General features: G+C 40.1%; 1 protein-coding gene across 6 annotated transcripts in view; it reads right to left on the bottom strand.

Moving 5' to 3' along the window:
- PTBP2 (polypyrimidine tract binding protein 2) overlaps positions 1 to 14,428 on the bottom strand; it is a 142,383-nt gene extending 127,955 nt beyond the window's left edge. For 3 of the 6 annotated variants that reach the window (XM_069063390.1, XM_069063391.1, XM_069063392.1), the window contains exons 1-2: positions 14,237 to 14,427; positions 12,319 to 12,349 (exon numbers count right to left, since the gene is read on the bottom strand). In XM_069063390.1, coding sequence (XP_068919491.1) covers positions 12,319 to 12,349; positions 14,237 to 14,244 — 39 coding nt within the window. In that variant the 5' untranslated portion in view covers positions 14,245 to 14,427. Of the gene's footprint in view, positions 1 to 12,318; positions 12,350 to 14,236 lie in introns of all 6 variants that reach the window. The other 3 variants (XM_069063393.1, XM_069063395.1, XM_069063394.1) reach the window with 2 other exon arrangements.
- Between the last annotated feature and the right edge of the window lie 5,191 nt (positions 14,429 to 19,619).

The following is a 19,619-nucleotide window of genomic DNA, read 5'->3' as shown; positions in this document are numbered from 1 at the left end:
AAACAAGCCTCCCCCACCCCAGGCTTCAGGTGCACATTAGCCTAGGGGCAGGGAAGATCTTTAAAATTTACATTCTTATTACATGGTATAAGTTAGCTGCAGAATATAAGCAGGCACGGAAGGGTTGTGGCATCACAGATTTCATTACAACATCTTTACTCTCCAACTCACCCATCTTCCAAACCTCCCCATTACTGTTGAGGGCACCACCAATGTTCCAAATACAAAGATTCACAACATGTATCATCTTCCATTCTCAATCACCCCACATATCCAAATCAGTTGCCAAATACTGTTGCTTTTACCTCCCCACCTTGTATATCTGACACCGTCTCTCAACTCAAACAGCAACCAATTTAGGGCAGACCATGATCACCTCTTTGCCTGGACTATTAATTACAACAGCATTCTACAGTTACATGTCAATTAACTGGGGAAAAGTCAGTTACATTTATTGACATCCAAAAAAACCTTAAAAAAAATGTACACCTTTAATAAAACTTCTAATATGGAATATTTACTTTTGCTGTAAACACCCGTTTTTGCACAATTTGGCAATGGGAAAAAAAAACATTTTAACATATTGTTCAATTCATCATTATGAAGCCATGTTTTTCTCACACTGAACATCAAACATACCTTTGAGATATTTAATGCATTTTTCAAGTCCAGCCTTGATTATAGCCCATAAATTTTCAACAGAAATTAAATCAGATAATATGCCAAGTCACTGAACATGTTTACCTACATCTTTTGGCTAAATTTCTTAAACCTTCTATACCATGTAGCACAATGCAAGGTTGTATTGAAGTATTCTATCTCCATTTGGAAATTTCTGTAGTTCTGGAACAATTCATCTCATCAGCTATTATATTAGAGTTCATCATTTCCTCAATAAAAATAAGACTTCTAAGTTCACTGGAAGTAAAAAAAAAAATCTCAAAAATCCCTTTTGGGGGCAGATGTTTCACTGTCTAAGGAAGATGCTTAGATCTTACAAGTTTGCCTGGATGTCGTCTGACAATGGTTTTGGCATAGCTTTGTATGAAAAAAACGAAATAGTAAAAACTTCCTTCTCCAATCTTCAGTACTCTAACCTTTATACTGTCTTTAACATGACAACCATTTTTTTTCTTCGTAGCAAAAGTTAGCAATTTTTTTTACTAGTCTTCCCACCATTCTTCCAATTTCAAGAAGTTTATATCACATTGCAAAAGAATTAATAACAATTCCTGCAGTTGCCAGGTCCCTCTGAATGTCTTTGCCTGTTTTCTGGGGATTAATTAAGATGTTCTTCAGTTTGTCAATTATTTACACTGGTTTTCATTTTCATAAAAACTTCCTCCGCACTTTGTTGTGAATAATTCATTGTAGATCCAAATGATCTCTGGAGAGCATTGACTCTTCACACCAACAGCCAAAAAAATGTCTTTAATAGTTACTGAAGTGTGCTCTTTAAAAAGCACAATTTTACACATTTCCTTGAAGCAATAGGCATTCTTAAAAATCCACAAAATTAGAACATGGCAAAAGGGAGCAACAAATAGTACTGAACTGAATGTATAGCATAATTCAGCATTCAGCTGACAGAACTCAAATTGGTGAAAACAGCTCACTTTAATTTAATTGGTCAAAGTCATATTCAAAGTCAGCCTAGTGTCAGTAGAACAGTGCACACACACATACACACCCATTACTGTCACAAAATGAAACCATATACAAAATATTACTTATCCCAAGAAATTCACCCACCACTGTAATTGGTTTCCCAGCCCCTTCTCTCCCCTTTCCAATCCATTTTCAACACAGACACCAAAGTAATTCTTCTAACGCGCAAAGTCTGGCCATGTCACTACATTAAATCAATAAACTCCAGTTATTCCTATTTGACTCTGACATCAAATACTATTTTCATCTTTATCTCATATTTCTTTAAGTTAAATTTTTTTGGGTAAGTTTTATACTGTAATGTGTTTGTCTTCAGCTGTTCTTGACTCTTTGTGACCCTATTTGGGGTTTTCTTGGTAAAGATACTGGAGTGGTTTGCCCTCTCCTCCAGTTCATTGCATAGATGAGGAAACTTGAGGCAAACAGGGTTAAAATGACTTGCCCCGGATGACACAACTAGAAAGTGTCTGAAGCTAGATTTGAACTCAAGAATTGAGAAGTCTTCCTGACTCCAGGCCCAGCACTCTATCCACTGCACCACCTAGCTGCCCCATAGCATACATGTGTATAATGCATAGACACAAAACTAGACCTAATTTCACTGGTACAGAGAAATGCCAAGTGAGGAAACACTCTCTAATGCAGGATTGGGAAACCAGAAGCCTCTAGGCCACATGTGGCCCTCTAGGTGCTCAGGTTTAATCCTTTGACTGAATCCAAACTTTACAGAACAAATCCCCACCCCTGCTGCCTAATCCAATGTAGATTAGCACCTTCTCTGCCATGACTATAGTTTTAAAGAGCTGTGAGCACTGAGAGGTTACATGACTTGCTCAGGGTCATATAGCCAGTATGTCAGAACCAAGATTGATTAACTAAGGTCTTCCTGGCTTCAAGGTCAACTCTATCATTATATCATAATGCCCCTCAGAGATATTATTAAAGTCAACATAAACTGTGTAATCCTCTGCCCAATGAGTGTTTTTAATAAGTCTTTTTAAATATTAATTTAATTTTAATGTACTGCTCATTACTTTAATAATATTTTTCTTCAAAGATGATAAATGTGATTTTCTTCATTCCTTTACATTCCATACACAGCCACAATATAAACATATTAAAGGTACATGCTTAACTTTTTTTAACTAGTTGCAATAATCAACAGAAAAACTGGGGAGAACACTGTACTTGGCAATAAGAAGCACTAAAGAAGTTTAAGAAGGGAAGCAGAATGAGTCAGTCAATAAATATTTATTAAGCACCTAGTATGAGCCAAGTACTATGCTAAGTGCTCAGGATACAAAAAAAGGTAAAAAAACAGTCCTTGTCCTAAAGAAGCTCAGGATCTAGTGTTAAGTGTTCATCTTATAACAATTCTGGCAATGATGTTTAGGATGGATTAGAGGGAGAATGGACAGGAGATGTGAAGAGACAAATTAGAAGGCTATTTCAATAGTTCAGGTGGGGAAAAATAAAAGCTCCAACTAAAGTAGATTAGGAATAATAGAGAAAACAGATGAAAGCTATTACAAGAGGTTAAACTCACAGGACTTCTAAAAGGATATATGAACCAAAATTTTCCACTACATTATAAGCCCCTAGAAGTAGAAGAAGCATTATCAAAAAGTTTGAAGGCTGGGTGACTGGGGACATCGTTGGTACCATCAATAAAATTAAGGAAGGCAGAAGGAAGTAAATGGTTAAAGGGTAAGATGAGTTCATACACATTAAGCACAAGATCACAGATCACATATCTAGAGCTGGAAAGGACCTCAGAGATCATTTAGTCCAACTCCTTGATCTTACAGATGTGGCTCAGGGAATTTAAATAACTTGTCTAAGGTCACATAGGTAGTAATAATGAAGCAAGCTACATTCTTTGATATGGAAAAAAGTGAAGATGTGATTACGGAGCTACTATTATAGGTGTAAAAGATGTGATAGAGATAGAACTGACAATTCTTGTGGGATAAAGGATGGAAAGGAAGAGGCAAGGATGACTTCTGAGACTTCTGAGGTTTAGAATCTATCAAAATGAAAAGGACAATGATAGTCATGACACAAGTGGGCAATTACACAGGAAGATTAAATTTAGGGGAAAAGATGAACTTTGTTTTGTACATGGTGAATCTGAGATAGCTATACAGATAGCTAGCTATTCAAACTACCCAACTGGTAGAGGGTGATATGGGACTGGAATTATAGAGATCAAGGCTAGATATAAAGACTTAGTTATGTGCACAAAAATTATAATTGAATCCATGGAAATTAAGAGCAAGTATGAAGAAAGAAAAGGACCCATGACACAGTCCTGGGCTATACCCACACATGTGGTAGAACACGGATAACATTTCTGCAAAGAAGACTGAGGAGTCAAGCTAGTGTTATGAAAACTCTAGGAGAGAGTACCTAGAAGGTATCAAATGTCAAATACTACAGAGTTCAAGATGAAGATTGAAAATCTATCATATGTTTAAACTATAGTAACAATATAACAGACTCTAACTACCCTTTATAATATACTTAAGAGAATGTTTTCCAAATTCCAACTGAGCTCTTAAAACTTCACAATTATGAAATTGCCACAGCTTCTGGTTATTGGTTTTTTTGTTATTTTCTCTATCTTTCTCCTTACCTCTTTACAAGATTATCAAGTGACCAATACATCCCCCCCTTTTTAAGCCCATTTAGGGTGTACAATTCTACTCTATCACTTTCAATCTATACTCTTTATGCATTACATCTGGAACAGAAATCTCAACTGACCTTCCTTTAAGTATAGAGCACTTTGCAAACCTTAACAATTTATATAACATGTTATATAAATATTATTTAGCTGCAACATTCTTGTTTGAACTCCATGGGCTTGTAATCTCCACAAGAGCTATCACAACCTTGACTTTAAAACTTTATTTTTTTTCCATGTCTTCATCTAACCTCCAAACTGTAAGATTGCCAAAGTGCCAAATTTTCCCCCAAAAAATTCCTATTTCCCCCCCACATCAATAATGCTCTGTTTGCTATCTTCAAACTCAGTTCAGTCTCTGTGCTATGTTACCACCAAAAATCATCCAACACATTTGCCACCAGCCAAATGTGGCCAGTCACCAATCCTCACCTAATAGCAGAATGGGAAGATCAAGAAATGCTGGCATAATCACAGTATATCCCATGTGTAATATTATAACTTTCTAATTCTAAATCATCTGGCAAGTAAAGACTTCCTGAGTCTGTCAGCAACCTCCTCCTGGCTCAACCAGATTCTTCTCTCTCCCGTTCTCCAGTTCAACAAGTAATCTGAGACCACATGGAGAATGGCATGAATTATTGCCAAAATACTGGTATATAGCAAACCGCCTCCTCCTTTGCTCTCATTACCTTCATTTTTAATCCTTGTTAGCTTTTTCTTCAGCCGTGCTAAAAGCTGTTCATAAATACAAAGAAGTGATTAAAAAATTTTTCTTCTTTTTTACTTTTCCTTTCATATCCAAACTCCTTTATAACACAGGATATGGAACACATAAACATGTAAATAAACAAACGTGAGTACACACAAAAACATCACAAAGGAGGCAATATTAATAGAATTCGAACAAAAAAGTTGGATGTTAGTGAAATGGATAGAACCAAAGCTAAGTCTAACAGTTCTAAAAAACAAATTCTCTTTTGCTCTCTCTCACTCTTCATATATGTTCCTATGTGTATGTATGTTATGTATGTGTACTTTTATGGAGACGTTGTCCCTGTTACAAGAACTTCTGCCTCAATCTCCACAAATCCAAAACTACTTTACATTTTCATTCTATTTAACCTTTCCACCATCTTTGTCACTGAGAGCCATTCTTTCCTCCTTAAAATCTAAGAACAATTAATTGTTCCACTATCAAAAAAGCATATTGCAGATAAAGTATTATTCAGTAGTGGTTGCAAAGTTTATATATAGGTTTATATTGAGAGAATGCCTCAGTAGAATTTCTGGCTAGTAAAAGCCAGGGAAGGATGAATAGGTAATGAATGGAACAGTATTGACTGAGAAGCTGCCGATTAAGAGGATAATGTCTGGGAGAGTGGGGAGGTGGGAATAAAATGAGCAAATAGGACAGAAGCCCACTCAGCTACACAATTACTCTCTACAGTATCTTTCCCTTTATTTTCATTTTTTACTATATTAACATGTTCATGTTATGAAAAGAAACCTAAGTTTATGAAGGTTGCTTCATGTTTCCTATCCAAACCAACACTTGCTACTATGGTAAGGAAATCTGAAATATCAAGCTGACCAAAAGACAACAAAAGGACCTTTCAGTACTAAATTATGGAATGAAAAGCAGAAAGCCAGGGAGATTCCCTAGACAATATACAAGAGGTTGGGATGTGTATGTATGTTCCTAACAGGAAAACTGCAGAAATAAATGGGGGGAGGGGTTGGGTTGGGTATTTGTATTCCTGATGAAATGGGAAAGCTATGCAGAAGGGTTAGGAAAGTTGGATCTAAAGGGTTAAGGAGAAAGAGGATCAGTGTGTTGCCATTACAGATTTAAAAGGTATTTCTGATACTGGTCAGGAAAATCCAGTGTGTTATATAACTCAATTAACTGGTCCATGAGACTGTGCAACAACAGTTCCCTTAGGAAAAAATACATACTTATCAGAGTAAAAATAAAAATCAAAACAAATTGATTTAACACATACTATGCGCTAAACTCTGTACTAACCACTGAGACTATCCTCCAAAGAGGAACCAAGTGATTTTTCCAGAAGAGATGTCATTCTCCTACCCTACTCAAACTCCAGTGGCTCCCTACTGCCAATAAAATATTAAGTCTTTTCTTTACACACTTACCACCCTATGTTATTCTCTCTCTACTCTTTACAATAAAGCTTTCAGGGTCACCTTTAAACAGTTCATTAATATATCAGCCTAACTGCCTTCAACTTTCTCCACATGCCAAATCAAGAATTCTTAATGTTCCACTGATCACTTCTGGGATATCTCCTAATAATCTCAAACAGGATTATGAGAAGCACTCGACTTCCTAGTAGTGTTATAAGATTTGCCATTCCTTTTTTGTCCTACCCAGGGAGTCAAGAATTATGTTTTGATTCTTAATTCACCAGAGCTGAACTGTCCAGAAGAAAGAAGATTCAAATAACAAAGCACTCCAAAATGGAACTTCTACAGCCCATCTCTCACAGGCTCTGCTTCTAAAAGCTCACTGAAAATATGGGTAACAGCTGTATCTGCCAAGGATGCTGTTGGCAGCAATCCGAAGGAGACACACCTCTGGTACCTACCTTGTGTATTCTGGAGGTTTTAATATGTCATCAAATATATTCAACTATGAGAAACAGGATCCATCCCAGGCCATTTAGGTAACAAAGTTACTCTATGGATATTTTCAATTGCCTCTACGACAAGAAGTCCTTAGGCCAAGCTTCTGTTTCAATTGTATTGTCAAAGGAGGGAAAATTGGGGCAGCTAGGTGGCACAGTGAATAGAGAACAGGCCCTAGAGTCAGGAGGACTGAGTTCATATCTGGCCTCGGACACTTAACACTAGCTGTGTGACCTTGGGCAAGTCACTTAACCCCAATTGCCCTGCCCTCCTCCCTCCAAAAAGCCAAAAAAAAAAAAAAGAGGCAAAATACAATTATTATCCATCTTCATTATCCTAAATTCTCTCACATAATTATTCCTGGAATTCTCTTTATGATTGTTTTGTACCTTTCCCCCAAACACACATACCTCTTCCTCAATGAGATGTAATAAAAAGAACAATGGACTTGAAAATCAAGAGACTTGGGTTCTGGTCCCCACTTTGCCACTTAATAGTTTAGAAAGGTGACCATGGGCAGGATCCATCTATTTTCTCCTCTGTAAGAAAGGACTGATATCCTCCCCATCTTGATTTGAAGCTCAAAATTAAATGACTTTTGAAAAAGAGTTTTTAAAATGGTAAAGTGCCATATATATATCTTCATTACCAACTCAAACTGCATTCTACTTACTTCTAAAAAGGACTTCCTGACTGTAATCAACCTCAAGCACTCCAATAGCAGAGATCAGGAAGGAGAGAACTAGTTCACATGTACTTTTCAAGTTCGCTGTCAAAGACACCTAACTCCTTCCACTCTTAACTTGTATCCAAGATCAGAATACTTTGCATGTGGAAAGGTGCTCTTAGCAGAAATGAACTTCTACATATGAATGTAAAAAGTAGATCTACAGGAGTATGATATATTACCAAAAAAAGGGATAGTTATTACTGGCACTTTGCCTGAGCATGCTGTTCATGTAAAGTCTTTGGAATGTCCACTTATTTTATAATTAGGCACAAAAATGTAACCAACTTTGAGAATTTCTCATTTTAACCATCTCAAATGCAAATTAATTTAAAAATAACCAAAAAGATTCCATAAAGATTATAAATTATCATTATCATTAGAAATTATCATTACAATGAGTAATTTTCTTTGGGTGAAAAAACTTGTATTTAAGTTATTCATGAAAAGCAGGAATATTCTCAGCACTTTTAATCATTTTACTGAACTGTAAAGAACAGGATCATTTAATTACCAAATACTGCTTTTCTCATATGCCCATAAATTCATGTATAAACATTTCATACTGGCAAAACAATAGTATTACAAATGAAAAGCCAAATAACTTTACTTTGCAAATGTCATTTACAAAAATAAAGAATTAAACAAATCTGTCCTGATGAAATTCAGTATATCTGTAGTATACAGAGATTTTTTTTTTCTTACTCCACATCTCCAATCTCCCCTCAACCAATATAATGGAAAATCATCTAGGAAATGAGGGCACAATGGTTAGATCAAAACTACAAAAATGTAAAGAAAAATGCTATCTCAGCAAATTTTCCACAGCTGTAAAACTGGAAGGCACTACACCTGTAAATAATTAAACCATGATCTTAATTATTCAAGCATCTAGATTATTAAAGGCAAAAACTTGAAGTGAAAAGGATTAGGAATTATTTTGATATTTTATTTGCTTATTTTCCACCAAATTGCAATTACAGGAAGCTAATATAAGCCAAGTATAGCTTCAGTTTTAGAGGCAATATATTAATAGGTATTTTCTCAAACTACTTTGACTATTCATTCTGGATCTTCTGTGCAGGATTCTCCTGCTCTATTAGCTGTGGCCATCCCTCAAATCTCGGATTCAGGATTCCAAAGGTCACCTCATTATATGGTAAATTCTACACATGTATTTCTCATATATAAATTGAGGAGTTTGGATGAGATGACCTCTTAAGGTCTCTTACTATCCTAAATCTATGATCCTTTGATTTTAAACCTTAATCACTTGCCCTTTCTGCAAGTTTAAATTATATGCAGTACAATTCATGTTAGGTAGCTAACTGCCACCTAAAATATGTCCTAAATGGGAGCCATTAATTTATTCCACTTTCAGCAAGCCATTAACTTTTCATTCTCCAGATTTCAACTCCTAGAAATATCTTTGATCCTCCCACATTTACAAGAATGCAATAGTAGTGCCCTGCTGAGCCTCTTTGATATTTACTCAACTCCATTATTTACTCTCTATACTCGGAAATACAACCTCCCTCCAAACTGTATTCCTTGCCATATCTCCAGTCTCTTATGCTGATCTATCCTACAAATTGCAGCAAGAATGACCTCCTTTCAAGCTCATTTTGATTGTAAATGTCCCAATCTCAAATCTCTGCAATAGATCCATACTGCTCCCCTTCCTCCTTCCTTAAATCCCTCCCAAAAGTTAGAAACCATGATTATGACCTTAGTGCTCACTCTATCTTTCCCCCCCTTGATTTTTTTCCTCCTTAATTCTATAGTTTACTTTCCCTTTGTTAAAATCCATCATGTCTGGGGGCGGCCAGGTAGCACAGCGAGTAAGACCACCGGCTCCAGTGTTGAGAAGACCTGGAGATCAAATCCTGGGCTCAGACACTTAGCACCCACCCAGAAACACCTGGCCGTGTAACCTTGAGCAAGTTACTTAACCCCAATTGCTTAGGGGCGGCCAGGTGGCTCAGCGAGTAAGAGCACCCGGCCCCAGTGTTGGGATGACCTGGATCAAATGCAGGCTCAGATACTCAGCACCACACCCAGAAATAACTGGCTGTGTAACCCTAAGCAAACTACTTAACCCCGATTGCTTTAAAAAAAAAAAATCCATCTTTTTTTTTTTTTTTTTGAGTAAAGCGCTGGCCCAGATTCAGGAGGACCAGAGTTCGGTTCTGGCCTCAGTCACTTAACACCCACACAAAAAAAACTAGCCCTGCAAGTTACTTAACCCCAATTGCCCTCCAAAAGACCCAAAAAAAAAATCCATCATGTCTATCTTCTCACAGTAGGCAAACCTATTTGTTTTATCCAGGATATGCTTGAACTTTTACATCTTCTAGTAAACTCTGTTTTATTTAGCATCCCTGCCCAACATATTCTTGCTCAAATCTTATCTATTCCCTCTTTCAAAGTTCAATGCAAAATTCTCCTTCATGAAGAACATTCAGATTAGTTTTTAAAAAAAAAAAGAGCTCATTTTACCCCCAAAGTTTCAATGAATGCCAAATTTTTTGTAATTATCCTCATTTCAAATACTTGGTATACATGGCAGATAAAAAATATGACTATAATGCAATGAGACTAGTTAAACATGTATACAAAGAAACGTTGCCCTGCAAGTAGACCGTGAACGATGATTTCTATGACGCTGCTCCATGTTCAAAACATTATGAGAACTTTTGCCTGATCCAAAGCCAGAAAGACCTATACCAAATCCAGCCTGTGACCCTGGGCAAGTTACTTAACTTCTAAATGCTCAGGGCAAACTCTCCAAGAATATGAATTATAGAAGATTGACAACTTGTATTGATAGATTCCTCATCAGGAAGTTTCCTATATCAAAGAAATCACAGGCCTAGTTTCTATCCTTATAGTTTTGGGAGAAGTTGTAAGAGTTACTTAACATGCCTCACAAGAAAATTATTATTTTATAGACAAACGCACTTTAAACCAAAAAAGATATTACTGTACTTCATCACCCACCTTAGTTCTGAAAAACTATTGCCTGTTTCCAAAAATCAAATTTATCTTTAAAGAGATATTTACTACCTGTGAAGATTATCCCAGGGAGGGCAAAGACTATCATTTTGCACAATGGCAGCATCATCAAAATAAATATACAGGTAACTTAATAATTTGGATGAATCAATTCTACCATGTTGATTAAAATCTGGAAGTATCTATTTATATTCCTTGGCCATAAAGATCTAAATATTTCTATTCAAAAGTTCTAGACTTGAAACCAGACATTTTTAACTATTTACTGGCGACTGGAATCATTCTTTTTTTGTAACTACTTTGCTAAATTGCTGCCACTAGTAGCCTCCATTCCTAATCCCATGACCAGGAAATCAAGGCCAGTTTCCAATTCAAATGAACTAGGGGAAAGAGTGAAATAGGTAGACAGATTGTTATCCTTTCTTTCTCCCACCCCATAATTTCAATCAATTCTAGAGGTAAGCTGCTGACAGGAAGATTCTCCTAACAAAAACCTCAAAATAAATTACAAGGTCTACATGGGCTTATGTTTTTGAGAGACTTATTTATGTTCTTATTTCTGTCATTTCATATACAAATAGACATACCCAGGAGTTCATATATATTTGCATGTGTTTATCTTAGCTACTAAATTCTAAATTTTTTTCTGGCTGAAACTCTTTCTCAAATGCATAATACCGCCTGATAGAACTTTAAGACAGATATTCTTTGAGGAGTCTCCCTATCATGCCTGACCTGGGATAGTTCTTCCCTTCTTAGGCAGCTCCCTGGGGCTAACTATATTGGTGCCAAATTTAGTGCAGACATACCATTGGCTTTATCACTACTGCAGCTCATAATTCCCAACTCAAGAGATACATCCACCTGACCTCAGCCTATCCCAGTAGTAGGGATTACAGGTATCCTACCAAGTCAGCATTTTTAAATTAAAACAAGTATTAATCAAGTTTTCAAATGTACAAAGCACTTTATACCCTAAAGAAACCCAAACAAATGATACTGACCTTCCTTTTTTAGGGTAAACTAGCTGTTAGCTTCAAATCTAAATGTCAAAATCACAGATGACTCCTGAACTTTGTATGCCTTAAATACATTCTATTCCTTCTTTGTAAAGAATGCAAAATGGTTTTCAATGTACTTTACTTGTTGTTTACAAGTTATCCTAAGGTTTATTATAATAGGTTTATTTGAGTCTTGAGAGCACTGGAACTATAAGTTCTTCATCAAGTTGCATTTACCAACCCTAGGACTGTGGGAAAAGTGCTTTCCAATGAGCTGTTACTTGTTAAACTCAGTCAGTGCTTCCTTCCCCTATGAACTCACAAAATGATAAAATCATGAAACTCAACTTCTCAAACAACGACCAAAAAAAACCCTTGCACTTAAATTTTCTTATTTAAACATCCATATAAAACTTTTGGTTAGTTAAGTTTTATCATAGCTCTGAGTAGTTAAACTATGTTCTTAAAATGATCAAATGAAAACTGCTTGTAAAAGAAAAATAATGTATTTCAATAACAGAACAAAATAACTATTTTCACATTAGTAATTTTCATCCAAGTTCACATCCTACCTTCACTCCAACTGCAACATCAGTGACAATGCTGTAAAGGAAAATTTAAAGGCTTTAACATCTTGATAGTCTTTCTTAAATTAACATAATTATCTTTTTAAAATTTCTACACTGAATTTAAAATTCCTGAGTTTCAAATTTTATTACATATGCAAAAGTGAGATAAAAAAGATGGGGAGGGGCAATCATGTTCCAGTACAACTATAAATCCGGTTCACTAGAGATTACTTTTAAGAAGTAGACAGAAGTTTTACTAATGACTCAATAAGGCTAGTGTCTGTCCTTGGTGTGATGCTTTATTGACAAAACAAAACAGAGGTATTCTGCATTATTCTATTGAAACACATATAACTTTCTGCTTAAAAAAGCTCCCGGGTGGTGGTATTTTGGGGTCTCCAGCACCCCTAACCCTATACCTCAACATTTTATAGTTCCCTGACCTCTTCAGTATGGTTGGAAAAGTACTGAACTAGGATTCAAGAGCTCTAGGATCTAATCCCAGTTCTGCAACTCACTCCGACCTTACTGCATAACCTCGGGCAAATCACTTAATCTCTCTAGGCCTCAGTTTCTTAATCTGTAAAATAAGATTGGAGGATAGCATAAGGCCCTTCTGGACTCTAAAAATAATTACATTAATAATCTCATCACTTAATATCTAACAAATAATTCCAGAGGCCTAAGCAAACTTTTTCTTTATGAAAATCTACCCCAGGGAAATTCCTCTACTACCTTGTCTGACCCCATTGAGTGTTTCATGGTCCAAAGGCATTTTTGCCAGCCAAAAGGGAAAATGGGCCCCACCATGTCTGTCATCGAGGACCACCCTTCTAAAAGGCTCTTCCAACTCAGGTCTTGGAGCCTTCGGTGTCCACAGAAGGTACAAAGAGGGGGACATGGAAATAGCGTTTCCTTTCAACCTTGGCCGCTGCCTGAGTGCGGGTGACACCAGTCCTCCCGTGGGCTCTCCAGGGAGCCACGCTTCGCTTAAGAGGTCAGTTCGCCATCAGCCCTTATAAAGCCGGCCTGGCGTGGCCTCGGCCGAGGCTGGAGGGCCCTTGCCTACTCCATGACTAACTGCTTGCTGCAAACCCTTTCTTTCCTTTCTCGGGGAATCGGCTTTCTGGGCGCTACTTGGCCCAGCCAGAGATGCGGCTGGGCGCTCCTACAAAGGCATTTTTTTTTTGGCGGTATCCCACCCCCAGCCCCCACCCCACCGGACCCCGGTGAAAACAAAGGAGTCTGACATCTGCCCTCCCCCTCCTGGGCTCCGCTCTCCTCCGCGCCGCTCTCCCCTCCTCCTTCCTCCCTCCCTCCCTCTCTCCGCCCGCCTCCCGCCCCAGCTCCCCAACACGCCGCTCTGGAGCTCGGCGGCAGAGGCAGTGGCGGAGTCGGCCCGGCTCCCTCCCGGCCGTGGGCATCTTCCTCCGGGCCAGCGGAGCGCCGGGGGCCTGGCTCGGGGAGGAAGGATGGCCGCGCCTCCGCCCCCACCCCCACCCCCAGCTCAGGCCTCGCATGCCGCGCCAGGCCCGGGCCGCTCCCCAAGGCTGCGGGGCCCCGTGGGTCGGGCTGGGGCTGGCGGCAGCCTCCCTCCGTTCTCCGCCACCGCGGCCGCCCGCCCGGTCCTGAGGGGCTCCCGCCCCAGGGGCGCCACCAAGTCCCGCCGGGGCCTCCTCGGCCCCGGGCTACCCCCTCCCCAGCCCCGTGGCCCCCAGCCCGCCCCGGGGAGGAGGAGGGGTGTGTGCTATAAGGGCGGAGGGGGGGAGGCTAACGGCAGCCGGGTCCGGGGAGGGGCAGCCGCAGGCTCTCCGGCCAGGGCCCCGCCGGAGGGGGGATGGAGGGAACCCCGGGGCGGCTCCGGGCCCCGCGTCTCCCCCGTCCCACCCGCCGCCAAGTCCGCGCTGGCCGGGCTACGTACCCGTCCATTGCCGAACTGGACAAAGCTTCGCTGAGAAGGACCGAGCGGCGCAGCCAGCGAGACACACTAGCAGCGAGAAAATGGCGGCCGCGGCCCGACGGAAATTGCCGAAGGTGCCGGAGCGCACGGGCCAGCGAGAGGCGGCGGCGGAAAGAGCCGAGCGGAGCGCGACAGGGCCGGGCAGCTGGGGCGGGTGGGGGTGGGGTGGGGTTGGGGGGGGAAGAGCTGCGGCTCCGCGGCGAGGAGGTGGGGGAGTGGGCGCTGTCGCTGCCGCCGCCGCCGCCTTCGCCACGCGCACACTAGGGTCCCGCCTCCAGCCCCTCCGCCCTCTGGGACTGGGCCTCCTGGTACGAAGCTTCTCTGCGTCTGGAATTCCCTTCATAGTTGTGAGCATAACAGCAAGCTGCAGTGCTGGGCGGGAGGCTGCCCACCCCCAGAGGTTTCCTGGAGGAAGGAGCAAGAATCACCTGCGGGCGCTCCCCGCCATTATCTCCTGCTTCCTCAAGTCCAGCCATCAGTGTCAAACGTGCTCCCCAAAGAACCAAAGTTTTTTGGAGGCCCCCCTGACTGCCCTCCACAATAACCACTGTCCACTTGACGTAGAGCGCATTCAGTTTCGTGTTTCTATAGCCAGAAGTCAGGCAAAAAGCATTTTAAGCTCCTGTTAAGTGCTTTAGAGGTCATCTATTCCCAACTCATTTTACAGATGAGGAAACTGAGGCCCAAAGGAGTTTAACTGTCTAGCCCTGGGTCACACTGTAAGTGGCAGACCAGAGCAGAAAATTCAGATGCAATATGGTCAAGATGAGGTCCACTGCACCACACTGTGTTTTGCAAAATTCTACATTGCTTCATTGAATCTACATTGACTCTTTGGTGGACGAGAAGTCTCCCAACCACTCCTTGAAGCCCCTCTGTGCATACGCCCTAATACTTTCAGAAGCAACCCATTTTTCGATAACCAATTGCCGGTCAGTCAATAACATTCGAGGACCTACTATTGTGCCTGGAACTTTTCCCTGATATCAAGCCTACACCTGCCTTCTCCCTAAAACTTCCATTCCTTGCTTCTAATTCTGCTCTCTGGTACCTGGTTTAAAAAAAGCCCAACAACTTAGCAGTCATCCACAGTAAAGCCTTTCAAATACTTAAAGACAGCTATCCAGTCCCCCCTAAATCTCCTCTGCTCAAGGCTAAACAACCCTACTTCCTCCTCTCCTCATAGGGCACTGTCTCCAATCCCCTCATTATACTAGTCATCCTCTGGAACAGATCCAGCTTGTCGTGTCATTTCATTGTGCTTCCTAAATTGTGGCACACAGAACTGAACACAGATGTGGGCTGAACAGAGCAAAATACAGCATGATGATCACCTCCCATTCTGTAGGCCATTCGACCTCTCTCAGAGCAGCCTGGTATCACATCAGCTTTTTTGGCTGCTATATCACACTCTCGACTCATTGAGCTTGCTGTCCTCTTTTTTAAAAAATGGATTTACCCTCCACACGGTGCACAGTAGAAGGAAGGTCATTGCCTTGCTTCCCTCTGCATTGCTACATCCATTCCCATCTGGAGCTCACCAATCAATAGGCCCATTAACCCATACCCAGATCTACAACATATTAAGACCATAATTTTCAGGGCTTGGTGGCTCATGGCAAGCCATAACAGACAAATGTGTTTTATATAACATCTTCTTCTTACACCTTTCTAAACACAGAAGTTACATGGGAACAAGGATGGAATAGCACATGCTTTCCTGACCTCAGTAGATAATCAGTATACACCTGCAGCATTTATACCAAGTATTTAAACATTCAGAATGCTGTAGGTATAAGGAAATTGACAGATGTACATAAGTCTATTCAGGTCAACAAATATTTATTAACTGCCTGCCTCATGCCAGGTACCGTAGTAAGCATTAACAGTATATTTGCCAGGTGGCTAGCTGGTGCAGTGAGTAAAGCAGCATACCTGCAGTCAGGAGGACCAGAGTTCGGTTCCAGCCTCGAACACTTAACACCCACACAAAAATACTAGCCATGTAACCTTGGGCAAGTTACTTAACCCTAATTGCCCTCCAAAAGGCAAAAAAAAAGTATATTTGCAAAGATCAAAACAAAACCATTTCTTTCCATTGAGCAGCTCACATTCTACTTGAGATGTGAAAGGCACCCAGATAAAGAAATGCAAAGTATAAGGCCTCTTTTGGGAGGTGGCACTTGATCTATTTCTTTGAAGGAGGTAGGAGTTGCAAGAAGCAAAGGGAAGGGGAAGAGGATTCCAACCTAAGGGAATGATGAGGGTCAGTCAAGAACCAACAGGTATACAGTAAATAAAACCCTCCTGAGGGAAGAGGACACAAATGATCTCCTAGGACTCATCCGTTTTAAAACAACTTGTAAATCTTGTATTTCCTGTAGGCATCAACCTTACATTATGAACTATTAAGAGAACTTACCAAATCACCAAAAGTTTAAAAATTATTGCCCAGCATCCACAGTTAGTAACGTTTAAGGTTCAGCTCAAAAACCAACTCTTTCTGAAGCCTTCTTGCTTAACCCAGCCAGAAGTTATTTCTCCAATGCATGCACTGTCATTTTAAACAGATGCTTTCACTAGTGTTTGTTGAATTGAATTGAACTACTTATCAAATAACATCTATCACACACTTACCAGTTAATTGTGCTGTTGTTTTGTTGTTGTTTTTGACTTTTAATTTCCCTGACTGGATTGTGAGTTCTTGGTGGGCAGAGGTCATGCCACATGATTGGTTCCTCCATTGCTTCTTAATAAGTATTGATTAACTAATTGGATGAATCTTAATTTTATCCTCTATACACTCTTGCAAGGACAATCCCATTTCCATATACAAATGCCTGTGCTGTCAACATGGTGTCAAGTCAACAGTGAAGTAAGAAAAGGAGCATTTATTAGGCATACACTGCACTAACAACTTTACAAATATAATCCATTTGATCCTTGTAACAACTAGGAGGTTGAGGGGTGCTTTATTATTCTCATTTTAAGTTGAAGAAACTGAGGCAGAGAGAGGTTAAATAACTTGCCCAGGATCACACAGCGCCTAAAGCCACATTTGAACTCGGGCATTCCTGACTCCAGATCCAATGCTCATTGTGCCACCTGCTTGCCTAATAAGCATTTATTGAGCAGTACTAGGAACTGTGCTAAATGCTGGATGACAAAGAAAGTCCCTGGCCTCAAGGAGCTCACACTTCAATGGGGGAGAAAACATGCAAACAACTATGTGCAAGCAAAATAGAAACAATCTCAGAGGAAAGGTTCTTGCAAAAGGTGAGATTTTAGCTGGGACATGAAGGAAGCAGGGTTTGGAGATGAAAAGGGAGAGAATACCAAGCCTGCAAGACCACCAAGGAAAATGCCTGGAATCTGAAGATGTAGTGCCATGTTTGAGAAACAAAAAGGAGGCAGTTATCATTGGATTGTATAGTATGTAGAAGGAAGGAAAATTTAATGAGACCAGAAGGATAGGAAGGGGCTCATTGTGAAGGATTTAAAGTCCAAATAGAGGATTTTATATTTGATCTTGGTAGTAGTGAGGTCTGGGCTCTGGGATCCCCCTCCAGCTCTCCTTGAATCCTTCAGCTACAGGCTCTGGGAACCTCCCTAGGACTCTTGATTAAATTGTCTCATTTGATGAGGCATTTGCATGAGGCCAAAAGCCTCAGTTACTAGACTTCCCACCCTTGAGCCTATCAAAGTGTCAATCCACCCTTGAACTGGCCTAGCCCACCATTGTCTGCAGTCTCTGGGTGGCCTCCCACCCATAATCACTCAGGGACCTTCATAAACTCCTCCTGAAGACCCTCCCCAAACTCCTCCTCTAGACTACCCCTAGATTCCTTCCACAACCTTCTGTATATAAGACCCCATCTTGTTTGTGAGAGCGCCCTAGAATAGGGAAAGTGCCATAGAATGACCTAATGCAAGCAAATTTTTAATAAACTTTTCTTTGGCTGAGAGAAGACTCGAGTAGAATTAATTTGGCAGGACCCAGTGTGTTGGTATTTTGGGGTCTCCAGAGCAACCCTAACGCTCTTTACGGGTAACCTCTTCAGTAGTTACAGAGTCACTGGAATTTTTAAAAAAGGGAATGATGACAGTCAGATATGGTGTATAGGGTCTTTTTTTTTTTTTTAAGCAATTGGGGTTAAGTAACTTGCCCAAGTTTTTTTGTGTGGATGTTAAGTATCTGAGGCCAGAACCAGGGCGGCACTCTTACTCACTATAAAAAGCAGAAAAACAAGTGAAAGGCAGTAAAAAATGAAGGGAGAGAAACAGGAGATAAAATATATGTATGTACTAAAGGAAACATGATACAGAACTGATAGATATCACAGCTCTGACATTTACTTGAATGACCTGGGACAAGTTGCTCAAGACTTAGTTTACTTGTCAATAAAGATGGGATAATAGAATTCAAAATTTGCCCCCTTCAACTCTAGTTTCTTCACCTTTAATAGGGTACAATTATTCCTGCAGTACTTACCTCAGGGAGTTGTTAGGTAGATCAAATCAGATCGTGCATTTAAAAGATTTTGCACACTTTAAAGCACTATATAAAATCAAACTATTATAGTTGTAGCTATGTAGACACACATGCTGATAATGTTGCTAGAATAATTGGAGTAGCCAATGTTCAGCAAATAGTTCAAAAAAGCTTTGTGAAGTAGTCACTGAGTTCCCTTCCAACTCAAATGGTCTACATTAAGAGTCAGAGATAAGTAAAATGTTATGATCTCAGCATTATCCAGTAATCCATCTGTGACCATGAGATAATGTGTGAATGGTTTCCTAACCCAGCAACACAATCATCAATTGTTGTGAAGGTCGATGCACTATAGCTTTCAGCTTCATGTTCTTTTTTAGCACACAGGATTTGTTCTATCCTTCTTGAAAAGTAAACTCTTTGACCTTTTGGAGAGATTTACACTTATGTGGAAAATGATTAAATCTAAATTCCAGTGAGTGTTAAGTTAAAATGAGGCCAAATATTTATACAATAAAAATAGGAAAGGGGATCTTGTTGATAATGTCCTGCCTTAAAAGTCAGAAGGCCTTAGTCTTTTTCATGACTCCTCTTCTATTTTCTTGAATGGAACTAGAGGCAATTTGGAGTATTGTATAGAATGCTGAATGTGGAGCCTGGAAAACCTGGGTTCAAATCCTACCTTAGAGGCTTGCTAGCTATGTGACTCTGGGCAAATCATTTAATCTCTCTGTCCCTCAGTTTCTTTGGACCTTGTGGTCTCTAATACCCTTCCAGCTCTAAAATATATTTCATGATCCTGTGAATTTCTCTACATGGAGGTTTCCTCTCAGGTAAAGAGGGAATAATAAG

This window comes from Petaurus breviceps, unplaced genomic scaffold (genome assembly GCF_028583685.1).
Source record: "Petaurus breviceps papuanus isolate PSGF00001 unplaced genomic scaffold, PetGlider_PUasm1.0 90564, whole genome shotgun sequence".
Classification (NCBI taxonomy): domain Eukaryota; kingdom Metazoa; phylum Chordata; class Mammalia; order Diprotodontia; family Petauridae; genus Petaurus; species Petaurus breviceps.
The sequence above is the reverse complement of the archived record's forward strand: the minus strand, read 5'-3'. Positions and strand labels throughout refer to the sequence as shown.